Here is a 19,359-nt window from a genome sequence, read left to right as displayed (position 1 = left end):
TTCCCAGATAAAACGGCCCCACGGTGAGCTTTGAGCAGCGCTTGCACAACGAGGACCCAGGGTGGCCCGGTGGCATCGTGCAGGGATGAGAGGAGGGCATCGCCTCCCACCCCAGGATCTCCCCAGCCTCACGCTGCCTGCGATGCTCCCCACCCCTTTGGGCGTCACTGGACCGCGGTGGGGGGCTGTGGGGAGGAGGGGGGTCCCGGGGTGATGAATGGGGAGCTGCGGGACTGGGGAGGTCAATGAGGGGCGGTGTGGAGGGGGGCTCTGCTATTTGTGGCGGAGTCCCGAGGTTTGGGGGATGGATTTGGGGTCGTCCTCCCCTCCTCGTGCGGGTGGTGTCAGGAGAAAGCAGAGAGACAGAACCCGGGCGTCGCATCTCCACCCGTTTATTGGGGAAAACTGCACCGAAGTGGGAAAATAAATTAAAAGCACGGAGCGCGTGGATGCATTGCACACATGAGCACCAGAAAGCGAAGGCAGAGTGGGTTCTGTGGTGGAGATGTGGGGGGCAGGGGGGAGAACAGAGCCCCGGGGGGGTCCCTATGGCTGCAGAAACCTCTGTGGGCAAGTGGGGATGGCTGCAAAACCGGAGGTGCAAAGCTTTGTGTCTTTTATCTCCATCTTTAGTGCGGCCTCAAAGGCAAAGTGTGAGCAGGAGCTCCGCTGGGAGGAGCTGGGCTGGGAGGGAGCTGAGTGGGGGGGGTTCACACATACAGACAGACACACAGACACACACGGGGGGTTTGCACACGTGGGGAATGGGGCTGGGAGGGGACAGAAACCCCACACGCAGCTCTGCATCCTCCTGGGGCTGAGGGCAGCGTCTCACCACTGCGCTTTTAGGGTTCCTGGCAGCATCTCCCCGTTCACCCTCAGCTTTTAGGGCCGTGAGTGCATCGCTCCCCGACCCCAACCCCAGCCCGCATTTGCAGCAGTGGGGCAGAGGCGCAACAAAAGCCTTTCAGCCCCACTCCGGCGGAACGGAGCCGCTCCCTCCCCGCTCCCTCCATCGCACCGCAGTCCGGGGGGGGGGGTTGGGGGTCTCCCCGTGGCAGTCCTGGATGTGGGGGGGCCCCAGAGCTGCCTCCATCAGCTGCACCCGCACGCGTCCACGATCATATCGGGGATGTCGGTTTTGACGATGTTGCTGTTGCGATCGAAGTAGAGGAGCGACAGGGGGCGGCGACGCGTGGGGACGCAGCACGAATGGGCGGCCGTGCGCACGTTGTTGGCTTTCACCAGGCTGAGCACGGCGCTGTGGAAGGACGAAGCCATACCGGGGCTGCCCGCAACGTGCAGCGGGCACTGCCCCACGCAGTAATTGAGCTGGTAACCCTCGGGGCTGATGATCCAGTCGTTCCAACCGATGGATCTGAAGTCCACGTAGTGATCCCTGCGGCAGCACAGAGAGGAATCGCGGCTGCACCTCAGGCTGCGTTTGACCACGCGGTGCTCCGGGTCCCTCAGCGACGCCGAGGCCACCAAGAAGGGCTGACGGGGCCGAGTGGCGTTGGAGGCGGTGACGAAACCTCCGCCGTCCCCGGAGCTCTGCAGGTACAGCCGGAGGGTTCCGCGCTCCGCCCCGAAGGAGCCGCGCAAGGCGGGGAGGATGGAGAAGGTCCTCCAGCCGCTGCCCCGAGCGCTCAGCCGCCGTGCGCTCAGCAGTACGCGGCGCTCCCCCCCGGTGTCACCGCGCCCCTCCAGCAGGGAGATGCTGAGGGTGACGTTGGTCACCGCGCCGCGAGGAACGCGCACGTAAAGCCACAGCTGGACCTGAACAACGCGCACGTCCTGATCCGGAGGGGGGGAGAGGTGGAAGCGCAGCACCGTGCCGGGGGAGGACGTGGGCTCTGCGGGGAGAGAGGGGAGGGGGTGAGCGGTGCACCCGCAGCGCCCTTAGGGCTGAGATCCCACCTGCAACCTCCCCCCCCCCCCCCCCCCGTCCTTCGGTCCGTCCCGCCCCTCCCCGAGGATGCTGCACTTTGCGCGCGTGTCCACGTGTTGCTTTAGAAGGGACCCGTCCCGCTCTGCCCAATGGAACGGGCACAAGGGGGACAGCGGGGACCGGGGGGCGCCCTGACCCTGATCCTAACGCTGTCCCTGCCCCCGGCCAGCCCTGCAGCCCTGCTTTGGGGCACCGTTCCCGTCCCTGCAGCCCTTCACCCCCTTACAGCCCCCATCCCCTTACAGCCCCCCACATCCCTTCAGCTCCAATCCCTCTGGCCCTCAACCATCTCTGTCCCCCCCCCGGCCACCATAAATCCAAGCCGAGGATTTTGTGCACATGAGAGTCCCTTCAGTCCCCTCCCCACTGCTGCTCTGTCCTCATCCATCGGGGGGGGGGGACACAGACAGACATCACAGTGCCACAGCACAGGGACCCCCGAGGGAGGGAGAGGGGGAGAGGGGGAAGACGGGGTCCGTCTGTATCATTGAGCCCCTCCCAGCAGCGCCGGGGGTCACGGACCGACGGTTCCATTCCAGTCCGGGCTGAGCCCCTCCTGGACACCCCCACCCCACCGCGAGGATCTCGGGGGGAAAGGAGGGGGGAGAGCAGCGCTGCGGTGCTCGGGGCTGCGCCTCCGGGGCCAATAATGGGGTCCCACACCCACAATGGGGTCCCGCACCCACAATGGGGTCCCGCACCCACCTTCCTCCGCGAAGCTGATGATCTCAAAGCGCCTCTCATCCTCGGGGGGGTCACCACGTCGGGGCCCTTCCGCCTGCAGCCTCCGCAGCGCCCGAGCCACGGCAACGCGCGGCACCGCGTGGGCGATCCGCGGCCTTTCGCGGAGCCTCAGCCCGTCCAGCAGCTGCCGTTTGGCCGCCTCCTCCAACAGCCGCCGTTCCGTTTCGGCCCCGCACGACGGGCACCGTTCTGTCGCCCCGCACAGCACCGCAGCGGCGAGCAGCCACGGGAGCGCGCAGCGCGTCGCCATCGAACCGACGGCACGGACCGGAACGGAACGGGATCGCCGCGCCGCAGCCACCCGCTTTGGGCACCTGCGAACGGGGGCGGACCCGCAGCCCCCCCGCCATTGGACGGAGCACCGCCCGTCCCGTCGGGCACGGCCGGGGCGGGGGATTACCGGGATTAAACGCCCCCCCCCGCGGTGAGGTTGGGAGGAGGCTCCGGGCAAGGGGCTCCGGGAGGGTTCACACGGCCCCCACCCCCCCCCGCCGCCCCCATCCCGGGCTCCTCTGCTGTGTTCCTGCCGAGGGGGGGCAACGGCGCGCACGGGGGTGCACACGTGTGCGCGCTCACGGGGTGTCCGTGGAGCGCTGCGCACGTGGGGTTTGCATGCACGCGCACGCGCTGCGCGCTCCCAGCGCAGCATCTGCCTGGGGATGGAGATGGGGGGGGAGGGGGTCCGCGCAGCCCCCAGTGGGGCAGTATAGAGCTTATGGGACTGCCCCCAGCACAGGCATTGCCCCCATGCACACCGCAGGGCTGTCGTGCAGGACACACACAGCCCCCTACCCCTATCCCTACCCCTATCCCTATCCCTATCCCTATCCCTACCCCTATCCCTATCCCTATCCGTATCCCTATCCCTACCCCTACCCCTACCCCTACCCCTTTCCCTATCCCTTTCCCTATCCCTATCCCTATCCCTATCCGTATCCGTATCCGTATCCCTATCCCTATCCCTATCCCTATCCCTATCCCTATCCCTATCCCTATCCCTTTCCCTATCCCTATCCCTACCCCTATTCCTATCCCTACCCCTATCCCTATCCCTATCCCTATCCCTATCCCTATCCCTATCCCTATCCCTACCCCTACCCCTATCCCTACCCCTATCCCTACCCCTATCCCTATCCCTATCCCTACCCCTATCCCTATCCCTACCCCTATCCCTACCCCTATCCCTATCCCTACCCCTACCCCTATCCCTATCCCTATCCCTATCCCTATCCCTACCCCCACCCCTATCCCTATCCCTACCCCTACCCCTATCCCTATCCCTATCCCTATCCCTATCCCTATCCCTACCCCTATCCCTATCCCTACCCCTATCCCTATCCCTATCCCTACCCCCATCTCCATCCCCATCCCTCACCCTGCTCTCATCCCCAATCTTCTTTCGCACCATGAGATGCATTTGGGTTCTGGCATCACCCCGGCCCTGCAGGCAGAAAGGTGCCCTCCCCACATTTTTCCCCTTCCCCCAAGTTGATGAGGCGCTCATTTATGGGATTATAGATGCTGGTAAATCCTCTGCACCGAGGGCTCATTTGGAGTCACAGCACAACGCAGAGCTCTGCTGAGCTCTCAGACTGAGTGGGAACGGCCCCGAGTGGGGCACAGGTGTGTGCACTGCATGGGCGGCAGGGAGGGAGAGATGGGGTGGGGGAGATGGAGTGGGGTGGGGGGAGATGGAGGGGGTTAAGAGGGAGAGGGGGGAGATGGAGGGATGAGAGATTGAGAAGGGTGAGATGGTGTGGAGTGGGGTGAGATGGAGGGGGGTGGGATGGAGGGGGGTGGGATAGAATGGGGGGAGATGGAGGGGGTGGGATGGAATGGGGGGAGATGGAATGGAGGGAGATGGAGGGGGTGGGATGGAATGGGGTGGGAGGGAGAGGGGTGAGATGGAGGGGGGTGGGATGGAATGAGGTGGGAGGGAGGAGGTGGGGGTGTGGGATGGAATGGAGGGAGATGGAGTGGGATGAGATGGAGGGGTGAGTTGGAGGGAGTGGGAGGGAGGGGGGTGAGACGGAGGAGGATGAGGTGGAGGGGGCTGAGGTGGAACGGGGTGAGATGGAGGAGAATGAGATGGAGGGGGGTGGGATGGAACGGGGTGAGATGGAGGGGGATGAGGTGGAGGGGGTGAGATGGAGCGGAGTGAGAGGGAACGGGGCGAGATGGAAGGGGATGAGATGGAGGGGATGAGAGGGATGAGGTGGGGGGGGGTGAGGAGGAAGGCGGCGAGGTGAGCGGCTGCGACGCCGCGAGGGCCGCGCTGCTGTGCCGCGGCAGGGAACCCACGGAGCGCGGTGGGAAGCGCAGCCCCGGGCCGCGTCCCGCAGCGCCGTTCCGCGCGGCTCTGACCCCGGGTCTCCGGCACCGAGCGGAGCCAAGCGTGGAGGTGACGTGTAAACAGAGTCTGGGAAAAAGCCCCACGGCAGGTGATGCAACCGCCGTGTAAGGGGGCGAAGTCCCGCAGCTCCGGGGCTGCTGGCAGAGCCCAGAATAGCGCCGAGTGTCAATAGGGAAAGTAGCGAGCGCGGAGCAAAGGTCCCCGCGCCCCGGGGGCTGCGGTGCCGGGCTGCCACTGCCGCGCTGCTGTCAGCGGTGCACGCACACACACCTGCACACATGACACATGCACACACGTGCACACCTGCACACCTGCACACACACAAACATGCACACAAACATGCACACACATGCACACACGTGCACACCTGCACACACACACATACATACACACACCTGCACACACACATACATACAGACACATGCACACACGTGCACACAAATGCACACCTGCACACCTGCACACACACAAACATGCACACACACAAACATGCACACACATGCACACAAATGCATACCTGCACACACACAAACATGCACACAAATGCATACCTGCACACACACAAACATGCACACACATGCACACACGTGCACACACACACATGCACACATGCACACACATGCACACACACACATGCACACACACATGACACACACATGCTCACACATGCACACACACATGCACACACACACATGCACACACACATGACACACACATGCTCACACATGCACACACACATGCACATACACATGCACACACACACATGCACACACGCATGACACACACATGCACACACACATGACACACACATGCACACACACACACATGCACACACATGACACACACATGCACACACACACACATGCACACACACACGACACACACATGCACACACATGCACACACACACACATGACACACACATGACACACACATGCACACACATGCACACACACACACATGCACACACACATGCACACACACACACATGCACACACATGACACACACACATGACACACACATGCACACACACACACATGCACACACATGACACACACACACACACACACACACATGCACACACATCACACACATCACACACACACACACATGCATACACATCATACACACATCACACACACACACACACATGCACACACATGACACACACACACACACACACACATGCATACACATGGCACACACATGCATACACATCACACACACACACACGTGTGCACACAGCCGTGGCCGCAGGGCTGCGCTCGCTGATCCCGGCGCTCTGCTGCCGTCGCCCGGCCCCACGGTTCCCAGCTGGCGGCTCACGGCTGCACCCCCCGCAGGCCCCGTGCGCCCGGTTTGGGGGCAGCCCCTCGGGCTCACGGCTTTTCCCTCCCCCCCGAAGGCCCGGCGTGTTTCTGGCTGTTGGGCTCCCACCGCTCCCCCTCCACGCGCGCAGCACTTTGGGGGCAGGTGGGGATGGAAGGCGCTGCGTCCCCACGGCAAAAGGAAAAGGGAAACCGAGGCACGAGGTCCTCCTCCATTCCCCTCCCCTGACGGATCCGGAGGTGAGGGATTCAGAGGGACGAACCCGTCGGGCGAAGAGGACGGGTTGCTTTCTGACCCCGTTCCCACGCAGGGACGGGGGGGGGGACGGGGGTCCCCAGAGGGCTCAGCATCCATCCTGCCCCCCCCATACATTTATCCACCCCCCCCCCCCCCCGCAGCACCGCACCCCACGGATGTGGGCCAGGGGTCAGCGCGGCGCTGCGGGCGCTTCGTGCAGCCGTTGCGTAACGGCGTTGTTGATTAAACGGTTCCCAGAAAGCAAAGCCCGGGTCCGACCTGACCAAAATACCCCCCCCCCGCTTTGTTCCCCCCCCCCCCCCGGCACTCGCTGCACACATGGCTGCGGGACCTCCGACCTCGTGGCTGTGGGGGGGTTGGGGGAGGGGGGCACCTGACAGCGCGGCTCGGAGATGCGCACCCGCAGCTTTGCCGTAGGGTCACCTCAACTCTGCCCCCAACGACCCCACGGCCGAGGGAGCGCTGAGCAGCCCGGGTCGGGTAGAGGGGGGGCTGAGGGGGGGAGGGTTTGGGGGGGGGGTCTCCCTGCAGCCCCAATTTGGGCATTGCGGTAAATATCGATGCAAAGCTCAAAGGCGCAGCGGGGGCTGCGATGCGCTGCGGGGCGGTGGGATGGAACCGAATCCCCCCCCCCCCTCCTCCGCCCGACCCCGGCCGCTCTCCGCAGTCCTCGGGCGCCTCCAGGCGGTACCGGAGTGTCGGGACGGAGCTCCGCGGGTCCTGGAGAGCTTCGTGCCCCCCAAGACCCCCCCCCCCACCTCCATCACAGCGAACCGGGCGCTGCGCTTTGAGGCCGCCAACGAAAGGCGAACGAAGCGGCTTTCCGCTTTTCCGAAGCGGCTTTCAGGAATTCCCACCCCCCCCTCCGGGGCCGCCAAGGGGCGCCGCCGCCGCTGTTGATTTTGGCAAAGCCTCCTCCGAGAAGGGGGGGGAGGGGGGGTGACAGAGCATCCCGACCCCGGAATGAGGAGCGAGGGGCACCTCGGGGCTGCAGCCCCTCCAGGACAACGGCAGTTTGCAATGGGCCCCTATGGACACCTCCAGGACCCCCCGACGGCCCCACGTGAGGACGACGCGGGGCTCTGAATGAATACGGAGGGTGAAAGGGGGGCGGGGGGGGGGGGGGGGGGGGGAAGAAGACAAAAAAAGCAGGAGAAAAAAAAAAAAAGAGCCCGATGGCTTCCAGGCTTTGCGCAAAGCGGCCTTGGGAGCCAGACGGGATCGATGGCCGCCTCCCGCCCCACCCGGGCTGCTGGAACCCGCGGGGCTGCGGCGTGGAGATGCGTGGGAGCCTCACGGTGGGCAGCGCGGGTGGGGGCTGCCCCACGGCTGCTCCACTGCTGCCCCACAGCTGCCCCACGGCTGCCTCACGGCTGCCCCACAGCTGCCCCACAGCTGCCCCACTGCTGCTCCACTGCTGCCCCACAACTACCCCACAGCTGCCCCATGGCTGTGCCACCACTGCAGCGTGCGCCCAGCTCCAGGACTGCTCCATAACTGCCCCATGGCTGCACCATAACTGCCCCACAGATGCCCCATAGATGCCCCACTGCTGTCCTATATATGCCCCACTACTGTCCCATAGTTGCCCCACAGGTGCCCCATAGATGTCCCATAGCTGTCCCAAGGATGCCCCATAGCTGCCCCACAGCTGCCCCGTGGCTGTGCCACCACTGCAGCACGCACCCTGCTCCAGGACTGCTCCATAGCTGCCCCATAACTGCCCCACAGCTGCCCCATAGCTGCCCCACAGATGCCCCATAGAGGCCCACTGCTGTCCCATATCTGCTCGATGGCTGCTCCATAGATGCTGTCCTATAGATGCCCCACTACTGTCCCAGGGATGCCCTGCAGATGCCCCATAGCTGCCCCACTGCTGCCCCACAGCTGCCCCGTGGCCGTGCCACCACTGCAGCACACACCCCACTCCAGGGCAGCTCGCGGCTCAGGAAGGAGCAACGCACCCTGCTGCCCCACCACCCCCTCCCCACCAGCCCCACGGCTGTGGGGCAGCGGTGGTTCTCCGGCAGAGCGGGGCAGGAACCCGAGGTGGAGCAGAGGTGCCGTAGGGCCGGAGCCGCCCTTTGCTCCCCGCTCTCACGGCTGCGCTGCGTCCTGGCGCTGGGGGAGCTGCTGCAACGCGATGTGGGGCGGAAGCGCACCGAGATGGGGCGGCGTGGGGCTGTGGCTGAGGGGCAGCGACAGCCGGCGGTGAAAGAGCTGCTGCTTCGTCCTAAATCGGGCCGGTAGCGGCCAAACGCAGACGGGGCGTCGCAAATTCCACTCCCACCTCGGGCTGTTTGGGGTCCCACGTCCCCCAGCTCGGCATCCCCGTGCCCTCACCGCCCCCCCTCCCTCTTCCCAGCCCGGTTGGGGTCCCGCAGCCCCGGCACAGCGTCCGCCCGGCCCCGCGGTGGGCAGCACTGCGCCGCTCGGGGGGTTCGCGCAGCCCAGGGGAACGGCGCGGCACGACCCACAGATGCGCCCCCAGCTCTGCGCTTCACCACTTTATTGCTGCTTCCCCCCAGCCAGCACCGTTTCCACCTTCTACCCCCCCTGGTCCCCCCACCCAACCCCCAGCTCAGACCCCCCCACCGCCCTCCATTCGAGGGGGCACGGGGTGGATTTCTGATCTCCGGCACGAGGGGCGGAGAGGAGCCCAGGCGCGGCGGGGAAGGGGCGCACGCCGGGACGCCCAGCTCCACCGCCGGGGCGCGCAGACCCCGCACGGCTCTGCAGCAGGGGCTCCAGCAGCGCGTTAAGTGCACCCGCACGCATCCACGATCATATCGGGGATGTCGGTTTTGACGATATTGCTGTCGCGGTCGTAGTAAAGCAGCGAGAGCGGGCGGCGCTGCGTCGGGACGCAGCAAGAATCCGCGGCGGCGTCGGCGTTGTTGGCTTTGATGAGGTTGAGGACGGCGGTGTGGAAAGACGCGGCCACCCCGGGGACGGCGGCCACGTGCGGGGGGCAGAGCCCGGCGCAGTAATTCATGTGGTAGCCCTCCGGCTGGATGATCCAATCCTCCCAGCCGATCTCCTTGAAGTCCACGAAGAACTCCTTGCGGCAACACGTCCTCGTGCTCCCGCTGCAATCGATGCCGCGGCGACGGCGGCTGTTGGGGGGTCCCGATCCGGGCGCGGACGGCCACGAAGGGCCGATGGTTGTCCGCATAGGCGGGCAGGGGGGGGTCGCGAAGCGTTCAGCTCCACCGTCAGCCGCTCCGTGCCGCGGCTCAGGGCGCTCCGCAGCGCGTCGCTCACATCCAGCGCTTTCCAACCCTCGCCGCGCACCTCCAGCACCGCCTCGCTCAGCGCCGTGCCGTTCCGCGCCGCGTCCCCGTGCAGCAGCCTTACGGATACGGGCTGCGAGCCGCCGGGACCCGGGGAGGCCCAGAAGAGGTGCAGTCGTGCCTGTAGGACCTCCGAGTTTCCGCGGAGCTCCTGAGAGAAACGGAAGAGCAGGCGGGAGCTGCGCGGCGTGGAAGGACCTGCAAAGGAACCGTGGGGATATTGGGGGGAGGGGGTGCGGGGGGGGAGCCCCAGGGCGGCGCTGCTGGGACGTGGGCTGGCACGCAGGGCGGTGAGGGATGGACGCTCCGTCTCCGCAGCCCCGCTGTTCCCCCGTTACAGAGCCGCAGAGGGTTTGGGGGAGGTGGTGAATCGCCCCTGGGCCCCCCCGTGCAGCACCGCTCCCAGCAGATGCGCCCCCCCGCTCCCCCCCATCCCCACCTCCAGGAGCGCAGCGCGTGGCGACGCGTCGCTTCCAGACGCCTTGGAGGACGCACCGAGCCGCGCGAAACGCACGGGGCTGAATGGGGAGAGCTGCCCCACAGCTCGGCCGGCACGGGGCAGCGCGGGGGGGGTCACCGAGGGAGGGGGGCGACGGCTCTTCTGCTCCCCTGCCTTGGCCCTGGGGGATGCGGGGAGCTCGGGGCACCGCCGTAAGGACGCCGAACGCCACGCGGGGTTTCTCTGCTCCTGGAAGCGCAGCACTTTGGGGGAGGAATGAGGGCGCCGCTCCGGGGCGCTGTGCCACCCCCCGGGGAAACGGGGGGCTCGGACGCCACGGACCCCAGCCGGGATGGGGCGCGGGGGGCCACAAATGGGCCACGTCCATGCGGTGCGACCCACCCCCCCTCCCGCAGGGATCCGTCCACCGCAGGGACCCCCGGCTGCACACCCGCAACCACGCCGACCTCCTCCCCCCAACCGCGGGGATCTCCCCATACAGGGACCCCCACCCACACCCCCCCTCCCCCCATCCGTCACCCACCCGCCTCGGCGAAGCTCAGCACCTCGTAGTTCTGCTCTGCGGCGTTGGGGGGCCGGGGGGGGGGCAGCGCCGCGGTTGAGCCGCGGTTGCACCCGGCGCAAAGCACCGAGCAGCGCCGCCCTGGCTGGGGGGCGGGGGGCGCGGGGCCGCTCGGGTAAATGCAGCCTGGACAGGATGCCGTGCTGGGCCGCGGCCAGGAGCAGCCTGCGCTGCGCCGGGGGGGGTCAGCGCCCCGGGGCACCGCGGGGCTCCGTGCGGTGATGCCACCCGTAGGAGGATGAGGAGGAGGAAGGGCAGAAGCGCTGCCATCGCCGCTACGAGAGCCGGATGAAGTGAGGCTGCCGTGGGGCGGTAGAGCTGTCCTGACCACAAATATTGGCTGATCCCGGCCTGATAACGGAGGTGGCACCGCACGGCCGGGCTGGGGGTTAAGGTGGAGCGGCGGCCCTGAGCGATGGGGGGGGGGGACGGGGGGGCGGGAAGCGTGGGGGGGCTGGGGGGGGAAACCATGGGGGGGGGGGAGGAAGCATAGGGAGGGGGAACCGTGGGGGGGGGGGGGGGGGGGGGGGGGGGCGTGGGGGGGGGGGGAACCGTGGGGAGGGGGGAACCGTGGGGGGAGGAGGGACCGTGGGGGGGGGGGACGGTGGGGGGGGGGACCTTGTGGGGTTGAAACCATGGGGGGGGAACCATGGGGGGGGGGAAACCGTGGGGGGAGGGGGGACCGTGGGGGGGGGGGGGGAACCGTTGGCGGGGAGATCCTGGGTTGCAGAGGAGACCCGAGGAGATGGGGGCCCTCGATGTCCCTGCGGTGCCCTTGTGGAGTCCCCATGGTGTCCCTAAAATGTCCCCGCAGCGTTCCTACTGTCCCTATGAGGTCCCCCGTGGTGACCCCCGTGGTCTCCACATGGTGTCCCCGCAATGTCCCCCACCATGATGTCCCTGTGATGTCCCCATGACGTCCCTATAGAGTCCCCATGACAACCCTATGATGTCCCACGGTGTCCCCATGATGTCCCCCATAGTACCCCCACAGTGCCCCCATCGTTTCCCCATGGTGTCCCTGTGATGTCCCCATAACGACCCCATGCTGTCCCCATGGTGTCCCCACGATGTCCTCACAGTGTCCCCACAGTGTTCCAACGATGTGCCCCCATGGTGTCTGCATGATGTGCCCCATAGTGTCCCCACAGTGTCCCACTGATGTCCCCATGATGTCTCCATAGTGTCCCCATGATGTCAACATGGTGTCCCCACGGTGTCCCAAATGATGTCCCTATAGTGTCCCCACAGTGTTCCTACAATGTCCCTCTGGGGTCCCCCATAGTGTCCCCATGATGACCCCACGATCTCCACAGGGCCCACAATGTCCCCACAGTGTCCCAATGATGTCCCACGGTGTCCCCATGATGTCCCCCATAATATCCCCACAGTGCCCCCATGGTTTCCCCATGATGCCCCTGTGATGACCCCATAATGACCCCATAGTGTCCCCACCATGTCCCCCACCATGTCCCCATAGTGTCCCCATGATATCCCCATAGTGTCCCCACCATGTCCCCATAGTGTCCCCATGATGTCCCCACGCTACACACTCCCTCTCACACCACGTGACCCCAGCAGCGGGAGCCCCGCCCCCCTCTGGCGTGGCGCGTGTGGGCGGAGCCACCCGCCCCTCCCCTTTAAGGCGGACCCTCTGATTGGCTCCGCCCTCCGTGCGTTCCCTCTCCTCTCGCGTCCTCCACCCCGCAGGGGGGCGCTACAGCCCACCTTCCCTCGGTTGCCATGCCAACGGCGCACGGCGGCGCGCCGTGATGACGTAACACGCAGAGCGCTGACGCCGCGCAGCTCCGCCGTGGGAGGGGCCCACGCTTCTTTCCTTTTTTTTTTTTCTCCCCCCCCCCTTTTTTTTTTTTTTTCCCTCCCCCTCCCGTTCTTTTCCCCTTTTTCTCCACGCTCCGTTTCCTCCCCTTCCCCCCCTTCCTCCCCCCCCCCCTCCTCCTCTACTTTCCGCGCTGGCCCAGGCCCGGCCCATAGAGGTGGTGGCGGCGGCGGCGGCCGCGGCCCAGCGGCGTGGGGCCCGGCCCGGTGAGTGCGGCGGATCCGGGGGGGGCTCTGGGTTCGGGGGGGGTTTGGAGGCTTCACCCTCCGCTCCCAGCGCTGTCCTCGAGGCTCTCGGCCGCGCGGGGGGCGGCGGGGCCCAGTGGGCGGGAGGGGAAATGGGGGGGGGGGGTCTCGTTGTGAACGCTGTGAGCCCCCCTCCCCAAAAAACCCCGACCCCGAGGCCTTGGGCTCCGTGCAGCAACAGGAGGGGGGTGGGGGAGGCCCCGAGGGCGCCGTGGGGGCGGTGCAGGCGGAGCTTTGCCTTGGGGCGCAGCGCTGGGGGCTGGGGGGGGCTGCGTGCTTGGTTTTGTAGCCTTGATGCTGTGTGCGGGACGGCGCCTCTCCCGTTCTGTGTTTCGGGGGCTGCCTTCCCGTCGTTCTCCGTATTTCCTTTGCAATTAGATCGATGTCGTTCCGTTCCGTGGTGGCGGCAGCCTTTTCTGGTTCCCATCCCCGTTCTTTTCTTGCTTTTTGTTCGGAAGCTGCTCTGTGGTTTTAAGGGCCGCAGTAACGTGGAGCTGCTGAGCTCCGTGCAGCCCGTGTCTGCCTTGCGGAGGGGCCTCGCCGTGACTTTTATTATCAGCTTTCCATCATTCGGGCCCTGAGTGAGCGGATGTTCTCAGTCAGACCACAGGGAGCACGAACTCCTTGATAAAACCTTTCCCTGCCTCCGCTCCCTATGGTCTGTGTTCCTGCCGTGTCCTTTTGGCTGACTCCAGTTTGTCGGTGCTGCTCAGGGGTTGCTGTGAGCTCCGCCTGCTTCGTTCTGCCCCGACTCGGGCTGCGTTTGCAGCGTGTGGGTGAGCCCTGCTGCCCTGCGCTGTGTGAGATCTGCCTGCCGTGCTTCCACGCAGCACCCCGTGCCCCGAACCAGATTTTATTTCAGGGCAACGAAGTGATTCCTGGTCCTGGAAGCTGACGTGCAGCGGCCAAGCACCCAGTTCATTGCGCCTGTATGGTCTGTGTGACCTGTTGCTTGTGGGTGACTGAGCACAGATCACCTCCAGTCCACCAGCTTTTCTCCTGAGCGCTGGAAAATAAGCTCAGCTGCTTCTGCCCCGCCTGTTCTTTGGGCGCTTCTTGGTATTTTGGGGGGCTTCAAGCGTTGGAAAAAGATGTCTGGAAAAACAAGATGCATTTCTGATCGTTCGTGCTGGTGGCGAGGTGTGTTTTAGTAGTGGGGATGGTAAGGGAATGAGCTGCATTGTCACAGATATTGAACAGGCTGCTGGGCTGCAGGGCTTTCAGCTCTGTAGGTCAGGCTTTGTTTTCCTTAGAGCTCGCTGTAGCAGAAGGAAACCCTGAGTTTATTACAGCTTCTGCTGCTCTTACAGCCGTGTAAAGCGATCCACAGCTGAAGAGCATTCAGATGCAGCGGTGAGCTGGAAATGCAGGCGTTAATCCTGCACGTGTTGCTGGGTGCAGTTTGCTGCCCGTCTGGAGCAAAGTCAGAGTGCAAAAAAGTGGAAGAAACCCAAAGGATCGGGAAAGAAAGGTGCTGGTAAAGGGGGCTGAGCTGCCTGGGGAGCTGCGTTGCCAAGCGTGGTGTCTGCCCGTCCCAGCGAAGGACAGGCTGAGCAGTTGTGTCCTCCTGATGGTAGGAAAAGGGGGGAAGCCCTTTAGCAAAGCATTAACTGCTGCTTGAAGACCCAGGGGCAGCTCTGCAGTGCGTGGCTGCCAGCTGTGCTTGGAACTGGTGCTGTGTAACATCTTCATCGGTGGCATCGATGGTGGAATCGAGTGCAGCCTCAGCAACTTGCTGGCGACACCCAGCTGAGCGGCTGGAAGGAAGGGACGCCGTCCAGAGGGACCTCGAGAGGCTGGGAAGGTGGGCAGGGTGAAGCCGATGAGGTTCAGCACGGCCAAGGGCAGAGTTTGGCACTTGGGCCGGAGGAATGGCGGCATCCATAGAGATGGAAGGAGATCCTTGAGAGCAGCCCTGCACAGAAGGACCTGGGGGTCCCGAGGGATGAGAAGCTGAACGGGAGCCAGCAGTGTGTGACTGCAGCTCGGAAAGCAAATGGGATCCTGGGCTCCAGCAGCAGAGGGGTGGCAGCAGGGACAGGGAGGCGATCGTCCCCCTCTGCTCTGCTCTGTGAGGCCCCATCTGCAGCACTGCGTCCAGGGCTGGAGCCCCCAGGACAGGAAAGGCAGGCAGCTGCTGGAGAGGGTCCAGAGGAGCTGGAGATGAGCAGGGGCTGCAGCACCACCCTGCAAAGCCAGGCTGAGGGAGCTGGGCTCGTTCAGCATGGAGAAGAGAAGCTGGGGGTGAGCTGAGTGCAGCCTGCAGTGCCTGAAGGGAGCCTGCAGCCAGGAGGGGAGGCAGCTCTGTGCAAGGGGAGATGAGAGCAGGACAAGGGGAAGTGAAGTTGAGGGAGGGCAGATGGAGGTTGGATGTCAGGGCAGTTCTGTGCTGTGAGAGCGGTGAGGGGCTGAACAGCTGCCCAGAGAGGCTGCGATGCCCCGTCCATCCCTGGAGGGGTTGGAGGCTGGATGGGGCCCTGGGCAGCCTGGGCTGCTGTGAAACGTGGAGGTTGGTGGCCCTGCATTGGTGGGGGTTGGAGCTCCGTGATCCTGGAGCTCCCTCCCAACCCAGCCGTGCTGTGACTCTGCAGACTGGCTGCTCTTCCCAAGGACGCGCTGTAGAGGAGAGCAGGGAGCTCTCAGGGTCTCAGCTGCCTGTCAGCAGGCGGCCCAACCACGCGCGCCCCTTCTCAGAGCACGGCTGCTCCGTTTGGTTCCCATCCCAGGTGTTGCTGGGGGTCCCACCTGCCTCCTGCCTCACCCTGCTCTCCATCCCTCCCAGATCCTGGCCGGCTTCCCCACGGCTGCTTCATGCAGTTCTGATTCCTTACTCTCCCTTCTTTATTTCCGTGCTGTTTGCCGCTGCGGCTCCTTAAGGCTGACAGGCGTCAGTTCTGCGTCCTCCTCGGGTTCGTGCTGGAAATTCCCCATCAGATCATCCCAAGGACGCCTGCAGTTCGTACTTTTTCCTGGCGGGATCCCGCAGGTCGCTTGCTGAGTTATTTTTCCTTCACGCTGCCCCTCTCCCTTCCACAGGAATGGGACGTGGAAGCTGTTGGCCCTCAGTGACCAGGCGCTGCTCGGTTCCTGAGGCTCAGCTGGAGCTGCCTGCGCAGCACGAGCCAAAATCCGGGGTGGTTGAACAACATCACGCCGTGGTTTGCAGCACCGTCGTCCTCTTTGGCGAGCCTTCGTGGCCTCGTTTGCTCAGGCCAAGGCTGGGCAGCTGTGTGCTGTGGCTGCACCAGGATCTGCCCCCACCCTGCGGTGCTCTGAGCGCCGGCGCTCAGCAGAGGGGGACCGGAGAAACCGTTGCCCTCGGGTTCCTGTTGGCACCTCGCTGTTTGCCGCTGTTCTGGGCTGGGAGGAGCGGTTGCTCCTGGCCCAGCTGTCGTGGCAGCTTGAGAGCTTGTAGGGTTTGTGGGGCTTTTCGTCCTGGCGATGGGATGCGAATGCATCGCTCTCCATCCTGCATCGCTCTCCATCCTGCATCGCTCTCCATCCTCCATCGCTCTCACAGAATCACAGAATTGTAGGGGTTTTAAGGGACCTCCAGAGATCATGGAGTCCAACCCCCTGCCAAAGCAGGTTCCCTACACCAGGGCGCACAGGTCGGCATCCAGGCAGGTCTTGAACATCTCCAGAGCAGGAGACTCCCCCACCTCCCTGCAGCCTGTTCCAGTGCTCCTCACCTCACTGTACAGAAGTTCTTGCGCACATTGCTGCATAACTTCCTATGCTGCAGTTTCCAGCCGTTTCCCCTTGTCCTGTCTCCACTCACCACTGAAAACAGTCCAGCCTCGCCATTCTGCCCCCCACACCTCAGATACTGATAGACCTGGATCAGGTCCCCTCTCAGTCTCCTTTTCTCAAGGCTGAACAGACCCAGATCACTCAGCCTTTCCTCATAGGAGAGATGCTCCAGGCCCTTCACCATCTTCGTGGCCCTCCATCCTCCATCACTCTCCATCGCTCTCCATCCTCCATTGCTCTCCATCCTCCATCTTTTCTCGTGCTGCCTCTCAATCTCGGTGCCCTGCTGATCCCTGCAGGGCGGCGCGGCCCCTTGGTGGGGTTCAGCGGCGGGAGCCCAGCCTGGCTGCCAGCAGCAGGAGGAAGGGCTGCGCTGATGTCAGCGCTGGGATTCCCTCGCACGCTGCTGTCAATGGGGCTCAAACGGCTTTATGGCTTTCTATGGAGCCCGCTCTCATTATGCATTGGGAGCACAAGCTGTCTTTGTGTACTGCAGACTGAGTCACGGCTGCCTCCCAGTAAATTTCGGTGATGATCATTGAGTGTGGGCAGATGCAGCCTACTCCTCTGCCAGCTCTTATATATATATATATACACGTATTTTTTAATGAAGTTACAAAATCCTCGCACTGCTTTGACATCCTGTTCTTTGAGAAACAAATGGCTTGGCAGCCGAGTTGAGACGCAGAGCCACTGGGAGACGTTGGTGCGTCTGGGTGACCCCTCTGTGGAGCCCTGGGCTCCTGCTTAGGAACTGGGCTCCTGCCCTGTCTGCTCCCAAAAGGCCAAACCGAAACGAGGGGCCGCTTTGGAGCTGCTCCTGCTGTCGTGGTTTCTCATCAGGAGAGCAAGGGCCAGAGGGGTGAGGGTGGGAAGGGAGCAGGGGCTGCGTTTGCTCGGCCCTCAGAACTGCTGAACTTCCGCCCGCCCCAAAGCTGAGGCTCTGCCCTCCTCCTCCTCCCCGTCAGGTTCAACCCAGCGCTGGGATTTGGGTGGGATTTTGGCCTTGCTCACGCGGGGACCTCAGCGCCTTTCAATTTTCTTCCTTTGCACCTTTCTTTCCCCTTTGCTTTCAATTTATTTTGGGGTATTTTGGAGGGCGAAACCAAAGCGCTCTCAGCTGCTCTGCCTGCGGGCTCAATGTGTTCCGAGCGAGCTGCACGCGAGCTGCGCGCTGCCTTTCCTTATGGAAGCCTGCTGCTCTCTGCCCGGCAGCTTCCTGCTTCAGAAACGCTTGGGAAGCCGATGTCAGGGGGAGGCAGGGAGAGATGGGTGTCGTTTGGGTGTTATTTTTTGAAGCTGCTCGGCGAGGAGGGGAGCAGCCATCTGTCCAAGTGGGTTCTGCCGCACCAAGCGATGCGGGGCCGCTTTGCTCCTGGTGGGAAATGGCGGCGGGGTCTGCAGGGGGGAAACCTGGCCGCCATCGAGGCCTTGGCGGCGTTTCTCAGTCGCTCTCAGTCGCTTCGTTGTCACCACGCAGAGCCGAGCGTCGCGCCGGGGCCGGGGGAGGTTTCGTGTCGGCACAGAGGTTTGCAGCGCGCGTTTATCGGCGCGGAGCAGCGGGGTCTGGAGACGAGGGGCGGTTTGGGCTTCGCGCTGTCGGCCTGCAGGTGGCAGGTCGCTGTTTGCAGCGCACGGCACGGCTGGAGGTGGCGCTGATGGCGGAGCAGAAGTTTCTGCACGCGAGGCAGCACAACTCGGGCGAGAGCAGCGCCGTGCCGCCCTGCGCTGCGCAGCAGTGAAGCCGAGCCTCGCAGCCGAGCGGAGCTGGATGCCACCCAGCGCCCTGGCCGCCATCCCGCCCTGCTCTGCTGCAGGCTGTGCGGCCGGGAGGATTTTCCCTTTCTTGCAGGCTCTCCTCCAGCAGGGGCAGCCCTGCCTGCTGTACCGGCGTGGGGGATCCCCAGTCGGGAGGGCCGGCGACCCGACGCCTTGGTGCCGCCGCTCTGCTTCCCTCCCTCTGCTCCTCTGGCAGCAGCGGCACGTATTCTATTTTTAAGCAGTGCTGCGCTCTGTATTGCGGCATTTTTCTCTTCCTGAATTATTTATCAGTGTTTGGAGCTGAATGGGAGCTCGTTCCGTTCCTCATCGCTGCCCACGTGTCTGTCCTGAGCCGCTGGCAGATCTGGTGCACGTCAGACGTGGAGGGGCCACGGGGGCACGGCTGCAGGCAGCGCACATCAGTGAGCTGGGAGCTGGGGGACAGGGCAGGGCCTGCTGCCAGGGCTGTGCGCCCTCAGCCGAGCCAGGTCTGAACGGAAAATCCCTGGCAATTAAATCTGATGGTGCTCTCTTGTATTTTTCCCGTGGGCAGCGGCTCCTGGATCTCAGATCCCGTTTCTTGGGGGCTCATCATTCCTGCTCAGAATCCCTGCTCTTGGCTGCCGTCCCCATCAGCGCGGGGCTGAGGTGACTCCTGATGCTGGGCTCTCTGCTCCGCAGTCACCTCTCCTCTCCTCTCCTCTCCTCTCCTCTCCTCTCCTCTCCTCTCCTCTCCTCTCCTCTCCTCTCCTCTCCTCTCCTCTCCTCTCCTCTCCTCTCCTCTCCTCTCCTCTCCTCTCCTCTCCTCTC

General features: G+C 64.3%; 3 protein-coding genes across 6 annotated transcripts in view; 1 reads left to right on the top strand and 2 right to left on the bottom strand.

Moving 5' to 3' along the window:
* Window positions 1-376: 376 nt before the first annotated feature.
* LOC128090506 (inhibin beta E chain-like) lies at window positions 377-2,983 on the bottom strand. The gene is made up of 2 exons (XM_052702903.1): window positions 2,657-2,983; window positions 377-1,856 (listed from the first exon to the last, which is right to left on the bottom strand). Exons 1-2 carry the CDS (start codon window positions 2,943-2,945, stop codon window positions 1,096-1,098), a joined length of 1,050 nt encoding a protein of 349 aa, XP_052558863.1. The 5' UTR covers window positions 2,946-2,983; the 3' UTR covers window positions 377-1,095.
* A 6,232-nt stretch (window positions 2,984-9,215) lies between these two features.
* Window positions 9,216-11,296, bottom strand: LOC128090507 (inhibin beta C chain-like). The gene is given in 6 exon segments (XM_052702904.1): window positions 9,216-9,759; window positions 9,761-9,826; window positions 9,828-10,126; window positions 10,912-10,972; window positions 10,974-11,132; window positions 11,134-11,296. Coding segments are annotated over 6 exon segments (1,038 nt in total). The 5' UTR covers window positions 11,221-11,296; the 3' UTR covers window positions 9,216-9,393.
* A 1,583-nt stretch (window positions 11,297-12,879) lies between these two features.
* R3HDM2 (R3H domain containing 2) overlaps window positions 12,880-19,359 on the top strand; it is a 32,799-nt gene continuing 26,319 nt past the window's right edge. For 3 of the 4 annotated variants that reach the window (XM_052702856.1, XM_052702855.1, XM_052702852.1), the window contains exon 1: window positions 12,881-12,996. The gene's annotated coding sequence lies outside the window, so the exon portion shown is untranslated. Of the gene's footprint in view, window positions 12,997-19,359 lie in introns of all 4 variants that reach the window. The other variant, XM_052702854.1, reaches the window with a different exon arrangement.

This window comes from Tympanuchus pallidicinctus, unplaced genomic scaffold, assembly GCF_026119805.1.
Source record: "Tympanuchus pallidicinctus isolate F22 unplaced genomic scaffold, pur_lepc_1.0 scaffold47, whole genome shotgun sequence".
Classification (NCBI taxonomy): Eukaryota; Metazoa; Chordata; class Aves; order Galliformes; family Phasianidae; genus Tympanuchus; species Tympanuchus pallidicinctus.
The sequence above is the reverse complement of the archived record's forward strand: the minus strand, read 5'-3'. Positions and strand labels throughout refer to the sequence as shown.

Bases quoted from the DNA above. Each gene is read 5' to 3' on its own strand.
- LOC128090506 (XM_052702903.1), bottom strand. From the start codon at position 2,945: ATGGCGACGCGCTGCGCGCTCCCGTGGCTGCTCGCCGCTGCGGTGCTG. The intron at 1,857-2,656 runs GTGGGTGCGGGA...CTCTCCCCGCAG, and splicing joins CATCAGCTTCGCGGAGGAAG to AGCCCACGTCCTCCCCCGGC.